Source organism: Terrapene carolina, unplaced genomic scaffold, assembly GCF_002925995.2.
Source record: "Terrapene carolina triunguis isolate 2854851 unplaced genomic scaffold, T_m_triunguis-2.0 Scaffold620, whole genome shotgun sequence".
In the NCBI taxonomy this organism is placed as follows: Eukaryota; Metazoa; Chordata; order Testudines; family Emydidae; genus Terrapene; species Terrapene triunguis.
Genome location: NW_020664971.1, coordinates 77,363 through 96,375, shown reverse-complemented (window position 1 = coordinate 96,375; position 19,013 = coordinate 77,363). Strand labels below are relative to the sequence as shown.

At 50.6% G+C, this 19,013-nt stretch overlaps 1 protein-coding gene across 3 annotated transcripts in view; it reads left to right on the top strand.

Moving 5' to 3' along the window:
- The window catches only part of STX1A (syntaxin 1A), a 254,155-nt gene that overhangs the window by 214,772 nt on the left and 20,370 nt on the right, over positions 1-19,013 (top strand). For all 3 annotated transcript variants that reach the window (XR_003370167.2, XR_003370168.2, XM_026659288.1), the window contains one exon: positions 2,101-2,209. Coding sequence is in view for 1 of the 3 variants with exons in the window: in XM_026659288.1 (XP_026515073.1) it covers positions 2,101-2,209 (109 nt within the window). In the remaining 2 variants the exon portion in view is untranslated. The remainder of the gene's footprint in view (positions 1-2,100; positions 2,210-19,013) is intronic.

Below are 19,013 nucleotides of genomic sequence, written 5' to 3'. Positions count from 1 at the left end.
GTGGACCCCGGAGCTCTGAGCCATGTGGCGGGAGCCTGGAGCTCTGAGCCATGCAGCGTGGACCCCGGAGCTCTGAGCCATGTGGTGGGAGCCCGGAGCTCTGAGCCATGTGGTGGGAGCCCGGAGCTCTGAGCCATGCAGCGTGGACCCCGGAGCTGTGAGCCATGTGGCGGGAGCCCGGAACTGTGAGTCACCCGGGGCTGGAGCTGTTATTCCCCCTTTGTCAGCTCCCCCCATTATTTTTAGTAAAAGTCACGGACAGGTCACGGTTTCTGTGAATTTTTGTTGATTGCCCGTGACCTGTCCGTGACTTTTATTAAAAATACCTGTGACAAAATCTTAACCTTACTTCTCGCTGTGATCCCCCGACGGGCCAGTGGTGCTCACCATCCACTACCACAAACCTCAGCTCTGCCCTCTGTTATTTTTCAGGTGAGTTACGATGAGGTCATGTTTTCCTACGGGCTGCATTGTGCTCTTGTGGTACGTTATTAGATTGTGCCTGCTGTCTGTAATGGGTGTGTCTGAGACCAATTCACCTCAAGGAATCCCACGGCAGGAGGCCCCACTGCAGGGTTCAGAGCACAGCCCGTTTTCCTGGAACCATTGTTGCATGCACAGAGGTTGTTATTGTCCCTTGTTGCTTTCCCGTCCTGACGGCCTGAACCTGATACGCTCTTGGACTCAAGGAGAGAGTCATGATGTCATCACTGCTGTCTGATGTCCCCTCCCCCACTTGTACAACCTCCTCTTCTCTTGCACACACTGCTACCAGGGTCCAATTTGCCCCGTTCCTTGCAGTGCTGTCCTAGGGCAGGGCACTTCTCCACCTGCTCATGGTCTCCCACAGGAAATGCATCTCACTATGGGTAAGGAACCCTGGCTGCCTGCCCTCCTTTGCTGCTGTCTCACTGCTGTACTTCTGGTGTGTTGTGCCTCCGGAGGCTTCCATCCTTTGTCTTGAGGCTGCCGCTGCATGCCCCAGGACTAAGCATCTGTCTAATGTGAGATGTACTTCTTGGAGCAGCTGCTCCTGCAGGTGGTGACCCCAAGTGCTGCAGACTGACCTGAATTAGGTACTCTGTCAAGTCCCCAAAATTGCATGGAGCAGCCTGTGTGCATATGGCAGTGACACTGGGCTCTATCCCCTCCCCTCTGCATTGGTCTCAAGTGAAGAACCTGTGACGCGTTGAGGAGCCATAGGCCTGCTGTGAGGCTTGAGGCAGTGCTGAGCTCCCCAGGGTGCAGCCCTCTCTCCCTTGTTCCCCAATAAGGTAAAATAACTGTTTTATTTTCCTGCTGATGTCATCATCCTACATGCCCAGGTCTGTGCACAGCTCGAACTCCTCCTTCCACCGGGTCTGTTGCTGGGCTAGGTTTGTGTCTGCAAAACCCGGGGCTCCGGACCCAGCCTCAGGGCTCATGCAGCCAGCTGCTGCACCGCAGATGCTGTGAGTTAGCAAAGAGCGAGGCTGCATGCAGGTTACATTGAACAAGTGGAACTTTTTTAACCGCTCTGCAGGGCTCTCTGTCCATGTGGCTGCTTTGCTTCTAGCCCTGATTCCTTGGTGTCCCCACAATAACAGTCCTTCTAGGGAACAGGGCCCTCTGACTCCAGTGCCACTGATCAGAAGAAACTTGCTTAAGTTTCTGCTCAGCAAATCTCAGTGCATCTGGGCATCTTCCTGAGTAAGACAGGAGTAACGGCTGAGTGTAGCTCTCAGATTTAAATTAGAACAGCGACGTTTTCTCTTTCTGTCAGCCTTGCCAAACTCTCTGCACCCAGGGCAAATATTTTCTTTTGACAGTCGGGTAAAATATCATCAAGTTTGTGCTCAGGGTGATAAATATTCATGACAAGCTGTCTTAACCCCACCTGGTTGATGTCATCAGATGATATTTCTGCAGAAGCTGTAGAATGTCTGTGCAGTCGTCACCTGGGTTACTCTGTCTGGGATGGAAATGCCAGGGGGGAGTTTTAGTGATGTGGGGTTCAGAGCTGTGAATTTCTCATCCTGACAAAAGCCTTCATAGAGAATGGCCCCTCTCCCTATGAGGCTAAGTAAAATGTGACTTTCTTTGTTACTCTTCCCTCTCCAGCATTCCACATTGTCGCGCAAGTTTGTGGAGGTGATGTCTGAGTACAACGCCACCCAGTCTGACTACAGGGAGCGCTGCAAAGGGAGGATTCAAAGACAGCTGGAAATCAGTGAGTAAAACCACCCGCAGCAGCAACCCTGGGCAACTCAGTGCCTGGTGTGTCCAGAGTGCGAGTCGATTCCTGGTGCTGATTAACAGGCAATCAAAGCTGCTTCAGGGTTTCAGAGCTTCATGCAAAGCTCCCTCACTGTAAATCTTGTGTCTGCTGGCTGTGCGTGCTGCGGGAGTGGGCCACAGCTGCAGTCACCTGCATGTGAGAATGATGTTGCCCTCCAGGGGCTGGGTCTACAGAGAAGGTAAGGGACATATTTGCTACTAGAGAGACAAGGAGGGTGAGGTAATTGCTTTTATTGGACCAACTTCTGTTGGTGACAGAGACGACACAGAGCTCTCCTTCAGGTCTGGGAAACTCAGAATGTCAGCTAAAGGAGTTGACACATATGGTAAAGGTCTGTGTTTCTTCAGCTGAAGGACTAAGTTCTGCAGATATGCTTGTGATTGTTTGTGATTGATATAGTAAATGGCTGCTTTTTGCAGACATGGGCCCACTCTGCCCTCTTCTTCCCAGCTCAGAGTAAGAGGGTCCCATAGATTTGCGAAGCAGAGGCATGCTGGGATCCTGGCTGAGGCCCCTGTGTATGTGTGTCACTAATATAGAATCACTTCAGGAGTATCTTCTCTTTCAAGCGCAGAGCTGTCAGTGTGGCAGGCTCTGGCAAGGCTCAGTGGGCCCGCCACGTTGTGCTGCATGGGAGTTCAGGGCTAGTGTGCTCCCTGGGTATTCAGACGCTGACAGTCTCGTTAGAGGGAAAAGCCGTTTTTGAAGGGAGCTCCAGACTGCTGAAAGGTGCCAGGTTGCCAGCACAGAAGACTGGAAATGTCTGCACAGAATGGGTCCTGTACAGGGAGCCTAAATGCCTGAGCCCCGGCTCCAGGAGCTATTTACTGTCAAGGGTGTGAAGGAATCCTGTCTCCAGGGCCTAGTTCATCCTTGGCTTCTCTGCTGAGTCTGATGGCAAAGGGGCCAGTTGTGATGGTAGTTTTGTGAGAGGTCATGTATCCAATGAGGGGGGAGGGATAGCTCAGTGGTTTGAGCATTGGCCTGCTAATCCCAGGGTTGTAAATTCAATCCTTGAGGGGGCCATTTAGGGAACTGGGATAAAAATCTGTCTGGGGATTGGTTCTGTTTTGAGCAGGGGATTGGACTAGATGACCTCCTGAGGTCCTTTCCAACCCTGGTATTCTATGACTCTATGGACTGACAGCCCAGACTCCTTTCCCAGGGCCTCCAACTCTGGTGTACCCACATTTTCATTTCCTGTCAGTGTTACCTTGCTCTCAGCTGCAGGTCATAGAATCATAGAATATCAGGGTTGGAAGGGACCTCAGGAGGTCATCTAGTCCAATCCCCTGCTCAAAGCAGGACCAATCCCTAACTAAATCATCCCAGCCAGGGCTCTGTCAAGCCTGATCTTAAAAACCTCTAAAGAAAATGATTCCACCACCTCCCTAGGTAACCCATTCCAGTGCTTCACCACCCTCCCAGTGAAAAAGTTTTTCCTAATATCCAACCTAAACCTCCCCCACTGCAACTTGAGACCATTACTCCTTGTTCGGTCATCTGGTACCACTGAGAACAGTCTAGATCCATCCTCTTTGGAACCCTCTTTCAGGTAGTTGAAAGCAGCTATCAAATCCCCCCTCGTTCTTCTCTTCTGCAGACTACATAATCCCAGTTCCCTCAGCCTCTCCTCATAAGTCATGTGCTCCAGCCCCCTAATCATTTTTGTTGCCCTCTGCTGGACTCTTTCCAATTTTTCCACACCCTTCTTGTAGTGCGTGGCCCAAAACTGGATGCAGTACTCCAGGTGAGGCCTCACCAATGCCGAATAGAGGGGAATGATCACGTCCCTCGATCTGCTGGCAATGCCCCTACTTATACAGCCCAAAATGCCGTTAGCCTTCTTGGAAACAAGGGCACACTGCTGACTCATATCCAGCTTCTCGTCCACTGTAACCCCTAGGTCCTTTTCTGCAGAACTGCTGCCTAGCCCTTCGGTCCCTAGTCTGTAGCAGTTCATGGGATTTTTCCATCCTAAGTGCAAGACTCTGCACTTGTCCTTGTTGAACCTCATCAGATTTCTTTTGGCCCAATTCTCTAATTTGTCTATGTCCCTCTGTATCCTATCCCTACTCTCCAGCATATCTACCACTCCTCCCAGTTTAGTGTCCTCTGCAAACTTGCTGAGGTCCACGCCATCCTCCAGATCATTAATGAAGATATTGAACAAAACCGGCCCCAGGACTGACCCTTGGGGTAATCCGCTTGATACCGGCTGCTAACTAGACATGGAGCCATTGATCACTACCCATTGAGCCCGACGATCTAGCCAGCTTTCTAGCCACCTTATAGTCCATTCATCCAGCCCATACTTCTTTAACTTGCCGGCAAGAATACTGTGGGATACCATATCAAAAGCTTTGCTAAAGTCAAGGAATAACACATCCACTGCTTTCCTCTCATCCACAGAGCCAGTTATCTCATCATAGATGGCAATTAGGTTAGTCAGACATGACTTGCCCTTGGTGAATCTATGCTGATTATTCCTGATCACTTTCCTATCCTCGAAGTGCTTCAAAATTGATTCCTTGAGGACCTGCTCCATGATTTTTCCAGGGACTGAGGTGAGGCTGACTGACCTGTAGTTCCCCAGATCCACCTTCTTCCCTTTTTTAAAGATGGGCACTACATTAGCCTTTTTCCAGTCATCCAGGACCTCCCCCGATCGCCATGAGTTTTCAAAGATAATGGCCAATGGCTCTGCAATCACATCCGCCAACTCCTTTAGCACCCTCGGATGCAGCGCATCCAGCCCCATGGACTTGTGTTCGTCTAGCTTTCTCCACAGAGGGCTGGTCACCTCCTCCCCATACTGTGCTGCCCAGTGCAGCAGTCTGGGGAGCTGACCTTGTTTGTGAAGACAGAGGCAAAAAAAGCATTGAGTATGTTAGCTTTTTCCACATCTTCTGTCACTAGGTTGCCTCCCTTATTCAGTAAGGGGCCGACACTTTCCTTGTCCTTCTTCTTGTTGCTAACATAACTGAAGAAGCCCTTCTTGTTACTCTTAACATCCCTTGCTAGCTGCAACTCTAAGTGTGATTTGGCCTTCCTGATTTCACTCCTGCGTGCCTAAGCAATATTTTTATACTTCTCCCTATGTCCCCTCCGCTGCACCCCAGCTTTATGTGGTGGCATCCATATTCTCCGATGCTCACCCACTGATCACTTATGTTGGATTTGGCGTGGAGACCTAGAGAAGAGAGTCTCTGTGTCCAATTGCCAACCCCAGCCTGACCCCACCCCACCGGACCAGGCACTCTTCTCCCCGGGTTTGGATACAGAGCGTTTGGGTTGTTTTCTGTGTTTTGTCAATGAAGGAGAGCTGCCGATTGCTTTCAGATGGAGCAAGCTGGAGGAAGCCCAAGGCACCGCCCCTCAGAAGCAATTAATAGAGTCTTGTTAAGGGATAAAAGAGCCTGTGAAATCTAGGCCTGTTGGGGGGGGACGCCGTGTTCAGCTGTGCGTTCACCACACTCTTCTCTGCCCCCCCACACAGGAGTTTACTGTCCAGTCAGCAGACCCAGTCTGGGGAGTCCCTGTGTGGCGGCCCCTAGCAGCTGGAATTACAGGAAATAGGGAAATGTCACTTGAATGTGGCCAGGGAGATGGTGAAGCACATGGAGGGGGAATAAAGCTGTTTCCTGGCTCAGCCCCTCGACTCTCCACCACCCCTTTGGCAACACTTTTCCTGCACACAGGTTGCCGTCTCCTCAGCGAACACTGGGATGTGCCTTTATTTTGTGATGCTAGCTGGAAAAGCTGCCCCAGTGTTACTCTCCTTTTCAAGTGTGGGGGTGTGCTGCCTGGCACACCCTGTAATTGCTTCCATGTTGGCAGTCAAGAGTGTTTGAGAGAGGTGTGCAAAGGTTTCAATTAATAGCTGCTAAATTGGAGAGGAGGGAGCCCTTTTCAGCACAGGGACTGGGTTATTGTTTAATTAGTGCCCTGTTTTTAGAAAGCCAAGTTGTTGGGTCTTGCTGGGGCTTCTCAGCTGTGTCTAGCCAATGTCATTATCGGGCTGGCATCCTCACCAAAACTTCCTGTACTGTTCCTCACATCTCTTCTCTCTTTACGCTTGGAGGGATTAGATTTTTATTGGGAAATGTCAGTAAACGACGATTTCTCCACTCGCACACAAAGCCACCAAGAAATAGTTTCAGCAATAATAATAAAAATGTACAGATAGACAACGCAAGAGAAATGCTGCTTGAGAATTTACTAGCGTCCCCCCTCAGTGTGTTTAAAGTGTGATGCAATGAATGCTGCAGAACCCACGGCTTGACAGTTCTGCTAAAACAGCCGACTCGACTCGGGGATTAGCGCAGCTAGAGCTGCAGGTAACTGTGCAGCACTCACAAAGCTGTTACTTTCCCCTCAACGTTACTGTCATTAAATAATTCATGTCTGACCCCTCCAGAATATCCCACAACGGTGAACATTTAAATAGCAAAAACTCTAAGAAAAGTCTAAAGATAAACTCGAATCGAATCGAGAACAATACAATTTGAATTCTGCCAAGCCTCTGTAGCCAGGAACTAGCAGCCACTCATCATTGGCAAGGAGGTTGGACCAGCTGCCTCTGCCTAACCCCGAGCTGCACCCCTGCAAGCCCAGTACCTGTTTTAGGCCTTGCACAAGGCCTGCAGCCTGGGGATTTACCAAGCTGGAGCTCCCCAGCTCCTCTTGCCTTTCCCCAGTCCTGCTCTGTTCCCTGTACCCTGAGCTCCCAGGCAGCCAGGTCCTTCTCTCCCAAGAGCTAGAGAGAGACTGCCCCAGCTCCTGGCTCACAACCCTTCTATAGGGCCAGCTGTCTCCTACCTGGGCATGGCCCCAGCTGTGGCTGCCTTCCCAATCAGCCTATTCTTATTGGCTCTCAGGCCCAACCCTCTCTAAGGGCTGGCTTTTAACCCTTTCAGGGCCGGAGTGGGGTGACTGCCCTCCTATACCCCCGCCCCCAAGATCACCACCCCTGGGGGTAGGCGGGTCTCCTGGCCTGGACCATTCGCCCATGCGCTCCAGAGCCACTCGTTTCTTTTCCGACTCCTCCAGCTGCTTACGCAAGCGGATCTCGTCGTCTACGACGGCTGCATACTCTTTAGCGAGTTCCATGGCATTTGCTTCGGCCTCACGGTGGGCCTCCTCTGCAGCCTCCAGCCGCACACGCAGGCCAGAGTCCCCCGGGCCCTCTTCCTTCAGGGTCTGGGTTCCTACTGCTACCTGCTCTACAACAGCCTGGGTCCCGGCCTCTTGCTGGGCCCACCCTGTCCCAGTCTCTTTGTCTGCCATCCCCTGAGGGTGGCTCTCGGGCAGGTCTACTGCCATCTCTGCAGCATTTACCCGGCCAGTCCTTGACCTGTTTGGGTCCTCAGGCCCCTCCACCTGAGTTCGCCTTCCTCTGAGGGGACAGTTCCTCTTTATGTGGCCCTGTTCATGGCAGCCAAAGCAGGCTCGCTGCCCCTTTGCTGCCTGGGGCCCCAGCTTCCTCTGTTGGTCCTTCTCAGGGACAGCCCTCCCTGGGCTGCCCTGGGCCGTGCTCCTTGAGGCAGGGCACTCCCTCCATAGGTGCCCCCGCTGCCCACAGGCCCAACACCTTCTTCGCCTCCTGACTTCCCTCGCCAGGTGGCCTCTCATAGGGGCTTGTCCCTTCCCCAGTTCTGGGTGAGGCTCCCTGCCCCCATCCCAGTAGGGACAATTCACCCTTACATGTCCACACTTCCCACAGGTGTAACAAGCCCTGCACTGTGCCCCGGGCCTCCTGGCCCCAGCACTGGGCTTCTCCCACCAGTCTCGGAGGTCTTTTTGGAACTCCCTCCACAGGAGTTTCACCAGGGCCCGCTGCTCCTCTGCCAGTTGCCCCAGTTGTGCCTGCAAGGCACACTGTCTCTCCTGGTTCTCCCAGGCCACACGGAGCAAGGTCTCATGCCTTTCCTGTGTTCCATCAGTCCCCTTCTGTGGGGACCCTGGCACCAGAGACCAGCCAGGGATGGCACAAGAGCCTTCAGCAAAGAAAACCTCTGTATATGCTGGGTCCATTGACCCTCCTTTTCCAGGCAATAGTCCCAGTCCTCGCCCTACCCTTTGTATCGGGGTGGACCGCAAATGCCCGCATTCTCCACCACCTGTAGCGAAGCAAGACTCATCCGTGCGATGCCTCCTGCTGGTTGTCCTGGGAATTAGCTCGATTCCAGGCCGGAGCGCCCTCTTCAGGCCGGTGGCTCACCTGCCTCAGGACCCCGTGTCCTTCCCGGATCCCAATGCCCCTTTACCTCAGGGTTCTGCTCCCAGCAGTAACCCCGCTATAGGTCTCCCCTCCCAGGGGAACCCCCACCCTATAAACCCACCTTGCCGCAGTGGCTACTGCCAGTCATCATCTAGCCCCGCTCACTGGGGCAGACTGCAGTCTGTCATGGCCACTCATCATTGGCAAGGAGGTTGGACCAGCTGCCTCTGCCTAACCCCGAGCTGCACCCCTGCAAGCCCAGTACCTGTTTTAGGCCTTGCACAAGGCCTGCAGCCTGGGGATTTACCAAGCTGGAGCTCCCCAGCTCCTCTTGCCTTTCCCCAGTCCTGCTCTGTTCCCTGTACCCTGAGCTCCCAGGCAGCCAGGTCCTTCTCTCCCAAGAGCTAGAGAGAGACTGCCCCAGCTCCTGGCTCACAACCCTTCTATAGGGCCAGCTGTCTCCTACCTGGGCATGGCTCCAGCTGTGGCTGCCTTCCCAATCAGCCTATTCTTATTGGCTCTCAGGCCCAGCCCTCTCCAAGGGCTGGCTTTTAACCCTTTCAGGGCTGGAGCAGGGTGACTGCCCCGCTACAGGGCTCTGCGGGCTGGCCAGCGCAGTCGGTCCCGGAAGTGATGGGTCGGTCCTGGAAATGATGGATTCATCACTTCCGCCCTGGGCCCCGCACCCTGTTAGGGATGGCCCTGGCTCTGAGGCCCGATATTGCTGTCAGCGGGCCTGCTCCTCCACTCGGAAACCCTCCAGGAACAAAAACTTAACAAAGCACCAGTCCCATTCAGTTTCAATGTGAGAAGCACTGCTTGGAACAGCTGAGCTGAAGGGTAGGCTCCAGTTTCCTCTGGGCTGTAAATGGTCAGGGGCTACAGCATGTGCCGCTTGTATGGAGGGTCTTGGAAAGGCTCCTTTAAACCTGATCCTTTCTGCTGGGATGTGGAGGGAGCAGAAAGCTGAGTCAATTCCTGAACTTTCATTTTTCAGCTGCCAGATCCCCAGATAGGAAGCGCAGGAAGCGCGGAGGGTGAGTTTGTAAACAGCTCATGTTTTAGAACATAAGGGGAATTACTTCTCGGCCTTTCCAAAAACACTGGTTGAGTTTCCTTCCAGCAAAGCAAGTGAGTTTGATAGTGACTGCAGCTTCTTCCTGCACTGGAAACTGGGACAGTTAGTTAAAGCTTCTCCTTTCTGCTTTTGATTTCTGTGACAGATGCCTTTTCTGTCAGCGCCGGCCTGTTTCTCACACCGCCCCTCACTCTTCTCAGGAAAGATGGTTGGTGGACAGATACAGAAATAGCTCTCAGCCACAATGAGGATGGAGGACTTCAGTCCCATGGGCAGATTTTCCCATCTGGCAATGTAGATCTGTCGTGGTAAATGGCAGGGAAGCGCAGGGCCGGGCGCTGGTGGTGACATCACAAGCCAGGAAAATCCTGGCAAATACCTGAAAATCACAGACGACCCTAATTATGAAAGAGTAACTGTCCCAAGCCCTGCAGCATTCCCACTGTAAATTGGGAGATTATGGCTCATAGTGTGGTACTGTTTTCAGTAAGGAGTGTTTTATAAGGATCAAACTGTCTTTGCAGAAACATGCTTCTAAAGAGGAGCACATCAGAACCACTGGACTCCTGCCTCCTTATATAGTCCTCCTGGTATTTTTATGTCCCACAAATACTTACTTAATGACTTTAGTGGACACCTTTTTCTTGTTGCCCTCCTATGTCCTGTCTATTGTGATGGTCTAGTCTAGTGCTTGGTCATTTCAGACTCCTTCAATCTGATCCTTGAGCCCCTGCAGCATGGAGACTGATCCCCCACTCTCTAATCACTTCCAGAGCAGTTTTCTGGGCCATTAGCATTAGACACAGTTTAAACAACTTCACCTGCTCTTTCTCCCCACGCCAATCCACCCACTCACTCACTCACTCTGCCCCCAAAATCGCCAAGACACCAGATGTCATGGAGATTTTTGAGATACATGGACATGCTGGAATTCATGACAGCCAGACAAATTCCTCCGGAGCCATTCTCCTGCCTCAGCTGGGTTCTATTGAAATTGCACAGGGAGAATCGAAGTTGGCCTTGGTTAGGAGCTTTCCTTAAGTTAATGCGTTGTGAAGTCTGAGCGTTACATGCTACTTGTGACAGGGGATGACATGCTCTTATTTCCTCTTCAGCTTTGCCGGATAGGAGCAATGACGTTTGAAATCTAATTTGATTTCTGCTCCCTGAGAACGGGAAAAGAGGGCTGGATAAAGGCCTCGACTTCTGTGTTTCATCAGCACTTCACAATGGCTTACACTGAGGAGGAGTTTGTAGCCCTGCCCTCTCGGACCTGAATGACCAGTGTTTGGATAAAAGGAAAAGAGTAAGAGGGAACAACGCTCTGGCTGCGAGCAAGAGCATGCCCGGTGCATGTGTACCCATGTAGCAGGGGGCCGTCACAGAGCGCCCCCTTGTGGCATGGCACGGCTCTGCAGACACGCACACACACACACACCCCCTGGTGGTTCTTGCAATAACTTGCTCCCAGGGCAGAATACTTAAAGTAACCTCCCTCTAGAGGGGTCTTATTAAGTCTTTGCAGAGTGCAGACTCCTTGGCCCCTCCATCACAAATCTCTTAGCTGAAGAGCCCTGCAAGCGTTTTTCCTGGGGGTGCTGGCTGGTATTCTCCTTTACAGGCTCTCTGCCGTCTCCCCTTTGCTTCGTAGGAGGCTTCTCTTTTATCTCCAGGCCTGCACTGATTTAGCCGGGACCCTCCTGTCATGTGGTGACTGATTTTCCACACCTTGGGAGGAGAGCTGACTGAGTCACAGATGGGGCTGGACCCAGTGCCTCTGACTGGGCCACTCACCCTCTGACATCCCAGTAACATCCTGCATTAATTCTGCCTCACAAAATGGCAGCTGCAGACAGTAAAGGGGCAGTATGCTGAAAACGAAGCCTTGAGTGGTCAATGCCCTGCGCTGCCGGGGAGGTCTGAAGAGGTATTCAGTGACCCGAGGCTGTGTCTGGCGTGGAGAACAGATGGTGCAAACGAAGGGAGGAAGGCTCCCTTAACCACTGGGCACTCGCAGCAGTGTAGACTTCAGGCCTTCTGGCAGCAGGGAGGGGGTTCTCTTCTGCTGGGGTAAAACTCTGTCTCCCTCACCACTATACAATACATTTAAACAAGCCCATTAGCCACCGGCCCACCGAGGGCTCTCTGGGGAGCTCTGGAACTGCAGAGCAGAGGGCAGTCATGCCTGAGACCCTCACTCTCACTGAGACGTCACTCTGGCTTGCCTGTACGTTCCCAGCTCCACTGGCAGGTTTGGGGAACCCCCACACTGTTGCACCAGTGTCAGCACAAGTGTAGACAAGCCACCCGCATTTTTAACACTGTGTTAGCCCTGCACAGATGCTAAGAGCGTACAAACGCCTGAGCCCTGATTCGCTCTACCACCAGTGGAGCTCCCCAGGTGGGAGATCTCCCCTTTCCAGTTCTGCTGCACTAGCACTGGCTGTATGTTTGGGTTGCAAACATTGAGGGGATGTTGACATCTGAACCAAAAGCTATTTGCATTTGAATTACAAATACACCATGGAAAGATTTGTATTGCTCACAGGCTTGGTAAAACATGGATTATACACAACCTAAATGCAGGGCCCAAATCTCCCTGGTGCCCCCACTAACAGACAGACTGGGCGATGTGTGACACACAGGCCTGGGAGCATAGGAGAGATTTGTGTCTTTCTAACCTGAGGATACTGTCCCCAGAAGATTGCGACTAGCTTCAGGCTGCCTTGCACGGATAAGTGCTGACTCAGCTTGTATCCAGGTCAGGGATTCTTGGTGATGGGGGGGTTTGATCTCTCCATATTTTCCTCTGTTTCTTGTATTTATAAATTATTGTCTTGTGTGTTAGATTGAAGGTCCAAAAGTCATAGCCCCCTCCAACTCCAGCAAAACCAAGACACCAAGAGAATCAAGCTGATTTTGTGTCCAGCAACCTAGACGGCTGTTTGAGATGCAGAAGTACAGGGTATTCTTAGGGCTTTCCCCAAAATGTGAATCCTAAGCTGAGTATTGGAACAAACTCACTGAGGGCTGTCACAGCAGATCAAGCAAGTCAGGCGCAGTCAGCGCCTGGGCTAATAATGTAGCATATTAAGGAGAGAAACAGCACAGCTACAAGACACACTGTAGAGCTAGCTCAGGTCTGCACTGATGAATCGGCCCTCCCTCTGAGCAGAAGGGAGGGAAGGAAGCACTTCCATGTGAGGTCCCCGTGAGTAGTGTGCGGCATGCAAAGGTTTCCAGACAGGTTGTCAAGGTTCCTTCCCCACTCTGAACTTTAGAGTACAGATATGGGGACCTGCATGTGAACCTCTAATTACCAGCTTAGATCTGGTTTTGCTGCCACCACTCCCAAATACTAACTCCCTTCCCTGGGTAGCCTTGAGAAACTTCTCCACCAATTTCCTAGTGAACACCGATCCAAACCCTTGGATCTTAAAACAAGGAGAAATTAACCATTCCCCCTCCTTTCCCCCACCAATTCCTAGTGAGTCCAGATCCAATCCCCTTGGATCTTAAAACAAGGAAAAATCAATCAGGTTCTTAAAAAGAAGGCTTTTAATTAAAGAAAGAAAGGTAAAAAATCATTTCTGTAAAATCAGGATGGAAAATAACTTTACAGGGTAATCAGATTCAAAGAGCCCAGAGGAACTCCCTCTAGCCTTAAGCTCGAAGTTACAGCAAACAGAGGTAAACCCTCTAGCAAAAGGTACATTTACAAGTTGAGAAAACAAAGATAAACCTAACATGCCTTGCTTGGCTGTTACTTACAAGTTTGAAATATGAGAGACTTGTTCAGAAAGATTTGGAGAGCATGGATTGATGTTTGGTCCCTCTTAGTCCCAAGAGCGAACAACCCCCAAAACAAAGAGCACAAACAAAAGCCTTCCCCCCACCAAGATTTGAAAGTATCTTGTCCTCTTATTGGTCCTTTGGGTCAGGTGTTAGCCAGGTTACCCGAGCTTCTTAACCCTTTACAGGTAAAAGGATTTTGGTGTCTCTGGCCAGGAGGGATTTTATAGTATTGTACGCAGGAGGGCTGTTACCGTTCCCTTTATAGTTATAACACAGGTTATGACTGGCAGAACACACCAGCTAAATCAGCGTTATACCGCATTGATCTGAAAGATCCTGGAAGCAACTACAGTCGTTATGCCAAACAGTTCTCCTACAAACAAAGGAATCCTTTCAATAATCACAGATCAGAAATAACAGACGTGTTTAAAGCTAAAAGGTGCCTGGAGCTGGGTCTGGCCTGCATTACCAGAGTCAAAGCTGGAACTTCATCCAGAGGCCATCACATCATCCAGAAGCTTGTTCTTCATCTCAGAACTAGGAAGAGTTCCCATTGCATGGCATTGTGCCTTCTCTCTGCTGGGCGAGGCACATCAGTGATGTTCTCATGACAGTGTCCTGGAGAAAAGTATCAGAGGGGTAGCACGCGTCTGATGAGCATGAAAGCTCATGCTCCAATACATCTGTTAGTCTATAAGGTGCCACAGGACTCTTTGTTGCTTTTCTGGAGAAAAGAGTTTTTATCCTGCTCTGCATAGCAGGGTAAGATAGCTGGGGTTAGTTTTAATGCGAATTTGGTGTCCAGATCCCATAGGTCCCATTCCTTCTGCATCCCAAGCACCCATTCATTGCCTCCCCAATTGCCTTTTTAATTGTATTTATATAGTTTCATGTCCCCCTTTCACTGCTCAGTATTGTATATTTAATATTATTTAGAGAGCCAGTTGAATAATATTCACAGATAGTCCATTCACTGATTTTTTCCCATCAGTTGTTAAATTAATCACAAATATACTCAGCTAGTTCTGTAGATGCCCAGATACCATTAGTCACATACATTATTTGTGAGTCCTTGTCACTCGACAAATAATTAATTTGCAAATAATGTATTCCATTAGTCAACCAGCTCTGGGAATTGACAGTGCAGAGGGCTCCTGCCACAGTGCAGGGGGCTGGATTCGATGATTTATCAAGGGCCCTTCCAGCCCCATATTTCTATGATTTCCTTAAGTCTATTTCCTTCTGGCTCCCTCTTTTCCATTCATTATCTCTCTCTCTCTCTTTCTCGCTCATTCTTTTGTTTTACTTTATCTACATTTTGTAGGCTTTTCTTTTCTCATTTTGATGTTTGCATAACACCCTATTAAATGGTTCCTTCACCATTATCAGAGGGGCAGAACTATTGTGTGGCAGATTTGATTTCCATGACATCTTTCTTTCAGAATTAAACACCCACCAATCCTTCAATTTCAAAGCCGTTCCATTTAGCGATAACTGTTCTGTGATGGGTATGCAGTTCTTCTCCCTTGTTTGATACAGATATTGCATAAAAGTTACAAAACTCCAGGCACTTGGACCCTAAATCCCAGGGAAAATCAATAGGATTTAGCTTACTAGCAGCCAGATTTTTCAAGACATATAGTCTCTTAAAGGTGCAGACAGATGTGTAGTGGGATTTTTGAAAGCCTCTGGGTGCCTTATATGGTTTTGTAAATCTTACCAAGTGCCCATCTGCGTCTTTAGGCACCTCCATGCCTTTACAAATCTGGCCCTCAGTGACTGAGGTGCTTTTGAAAATGGGACATAGGTACTTGTGAAAATTTTAGCCATTTGGATTTGTTCTGACCCTAATGAGCTCCTCCTCCTGGACACTTACCAGGCTGCTGTACTGATCCATGCACTCGGCTGGCTGGGGCAGGGCAGAGCTTGAGCACTAGCTCAAGGCACACACTCCAGGTGTGACCCACAGTCCAATTGCCTAGGCCCTGAAATTAGTGCAGGCTCTCCAGAGGCTGCTCCCCTCCTCCCCAGTTGCTTCTGCATGCTCCCAGAGTTCCAGCACAAGTGGGGACCCTCTGGCTTTCCATTTCTCTCTCCGCGGGTACATGACAGTGTAACACCCACTTTGCAAAGGAATTCCTGAACCCACGCACACTTCACTCAGAGAGAAAGCCCAAGAGAGAGACAGATTTCCAGAAAAATAAGCTCCTGAATGTAAGATCCTGCCTCAGTTTCCTCACCCCTCCTGAGAGTCCTTTGAGTCTAAGTGTCTTCCAGGGAGTCCTGGATTCTTCTGCACCCCGTCTCCTCCTGCCCAGTCTTGTCTTTTGGTGATGGTCTCTGCTCAAGCATGCACAGGTCCCTCCTGCTTACCAGCATAGTTTTGAATCCCATGCGAGTGAGAGAAGAGCTCATGCCCTAGCCAAGCAGCAGTCACATGCCCAGCCCTTTTTGTCTCAGAGTGGGGGTGGGACCATAAGAGGCATTAGCAAATCAATAGTCCTTCCAGGGAGTCTCCATTGTCCTGTTAGAGCAAGGTTGTTCAGTTGTTGATGAGGCATTCAGGGGCAGACACCAAGTTGCCAGTCACACCACCCTTAACACCAGATAGGAGATCTCCATAAGGGGATGAGCAAACGGAGAGTACGTAACATCTAACTGGAATTCGTAAATTCCCACTGGCAGATTCCCAAACTGTCACAGCATTACAATAAAATCTTTGTTAGCCTGGGGTTAATCTGCTTCTGAGTGCCCAGCTGAAGTCATAAACGTGTCTGTGACATCATAATCCTCTCCAGAGCAACAGGTTAAGATGTCACAAACACGGCATTATGACTTGAAATGGGGAATAAGGAGCAGGAAGAGAGGCGCTCCAAAGCACCGGGGCTGCTCTTTTCATTACAGCGTCTCTAGGGCAAGAGAGAAATAAAGGAGGCAATGAAAAATGAACTTTTCGGAGACAGTCTTCAGTGCGGCCTCAGCCGTCTGTCAGGGATTCAAGACTCTCACAAGGGGATTTGCTGTGGAGCTGGAGACAGACCCTGGTTTATTCTTCTAGCAGGACGCCCCAGCTGGTGGAGCCAGACAGAACCCAGTACAGATATCAAGGCCAAATACCACATGAGAGGGCCGAGAGGAAAACAGCAACATTCAGGACTGGTGCAGCGAAACTTCTGCTTCCATCCAAAACTGTGACTGCTTCTATACAAAAGGCATTCTGCCCTTAGCCCTCCCCTTGCCTCGTCCATCCTTGTGTAGGCTTGGGATCCCGGCTGCACGCTGGAGCAGCCTGTTGCACTGCAGGAGTGTCTATTGAGCCCTGCATGCCACTGTGGCGCTGTGCTCAGCAGAGCTGGTATTGTGCATGGCCAGTCCAGGAAACTCAGTGCCACCCTCCCAAAGGGTAATGCAGTGTCGCTCCCATTCAGTCCATTTTTGGATCCTGTTACTTCTCAGCTGCAGGTTCAGTTTGTTGATTCCTGGCCCCATTTCACAAAAGCTGTTTCAGGAACAATTTGAATTTGTCAGGTTCTTCGTGCTTGCTAGCAGATGGGGGTAGATGCCTAGAATCATAGAATATCGGGGTTGGAAGGGACCTCAGGAGGTCATGTAGTCCAACCCCCTGCTCAAAGAAGGACCAACCCCAACTAAATCATCCCAGCCAGGGCTTTGTCAAGCCTGACCTTAAAAACCTCTAAGGAAGGAGATTCCACCACCTCCCTAGGTAACGCATTCCAGTGCTTCACCACCCTCCTAGTGAAAAAGTTTTTCCTAATATCCAACCTAGACCTCCCCCACTGCAACTTGAGACCATTACTCCTTGTTCTATCATCTGCCACCACTGAGAATAGCCGAGCTCCATCCTCTTTGGAACACCCCTTCAGGTAGTTGAAAGCAGCTATCAAATCCCCCCTCATTCTTCTCTTCTGCAGACTAAACAATCCCAGTTCCTTCCGCCTCTCCTCATAAGTCATGTGCTCCAGACCCCCAATCATTTTTGTTGCCCTCCGCTGGACTCTTTCCAATTTTTCCACATCCTTCTAGTAGTGTGGGGCCCAAAACTGGACACAGTACTCCAGATGAGGCCTCACCAATGTCGAATAGAGGGGAATGATCACGTCCCTGTATCTGCTGGCAATGCCCCTACTTATAAAGCCCAAAATGCTGTTAGCCTTCTTGGCAACAAGGGCACACTGCTGACTCATATCCAGCTTCTCGTCCACTGTAACCCCCAGGTCCTTTTCTGCATAACTGCTGCCTAGCCATTTAGTCCCTAGTCTGTAGCAGTGCATGGGATTCTTCTGTCCTAAGTGCAGGACTCTGCACTTGTCCTTGTTGAACCTCATCAGGTTTCTTTTGGCCCAATCCTCTAATTTGTCTAGGTCCCTCTGTATCCTATCCCTACTCTCCAGCGTATCTACCACTCCTCCCAGTTTAGTGTCATCTGCAAACTTGCTGAGAGTGCAGTCCACGCCATCCTCCAGATCATTAATGAAGATATTGAACAAAACCGGCCCCTACCTAAGCATGATGTGCAGGCCGATGCTGGACTCGGGAGACTTCTCTGCATGGATGATTGCTCTGGCCTGCTATGGAACCCCATTGTTCCGGTTCAAATTGCCAGTGAAAAAACCCAACGGAACATGGGCTTTGGCTTGTGTGTGAGCAGCCATTACATCGTCAGTGTCCAGGTGTGGCCTGCCCAGCAAGGAAAGCTCCTCCCCACCTCCAGGGCCAGCACACGAAAGTGGAGCAGATCCGTGGTAGAAATCTCTGCAGGGTCCCACCTGGGAGCAAAGCCTCACGGCTATTTTAGAAGCTGCCTAGCACTGGTAGGGAAGCAGAGGTATGGGCTGTAAGAGCATTGTGTATAGTACAACACACCTTGACTCTCAGCCGTGCAGTGTGAAAGCTGCCGCGGTGCTAGAACAGGGCACTGGGGATCAGCACTGTGAATCAGTCCCAAGGTCTGGCACTGACAGGCTGGGTGACCTGGGGAAAGCTGTTGAACCGCTCCGTGTCTCGGTTTACCCATCAGGAAAATTAGGATGATATTACAGTCACTCGCAGGGGGCGCTGTGAGCCTCAGCTAATGTTTGTCAATTGTTTTGGAAATGGATCCCTGATGAAATACCTTTCAGTGCAAAGTACATTGAAATAGCTCGCCACTTTGACTGGTGTTTGCAACGCCTCCTGATTCAGTGCAGTTTGCAAATGCAGAAAACATGTTATCTGGCTTTTTCCAGGTGGTTAATAAAGGTGCTAAATAACTGGGTCTGGAACACCCACTGCAGCAGCACCCTGCTAGACACCACCCTATTTCCCATGGGGTACACTGTCCCCATCCTTTGCTGGCTTTCAGCCACTTTCCAGTTACATCCTCTGTGGAATGCTCCAAGGACCTGAAGCAGTGCTCACTGAGTGTATGTCCACACTACGGAGCGCTGTGCTGGTATGACCCTGTAATGCAGGCACAGCCTACCCCGAGGGAAGGGGTTTTTCATTGGTGTAGGAAACCCCCACCCCCAATGAGGAACTACGGTGTAAAGGAATTCGTCTGTTGGCATAGCTGTGTCTGCGCCGGGGGGTAAGTCATCATAGCTGTGTCTGCGCCAGGGGGTAAGTCAGCGTAGCTGTGT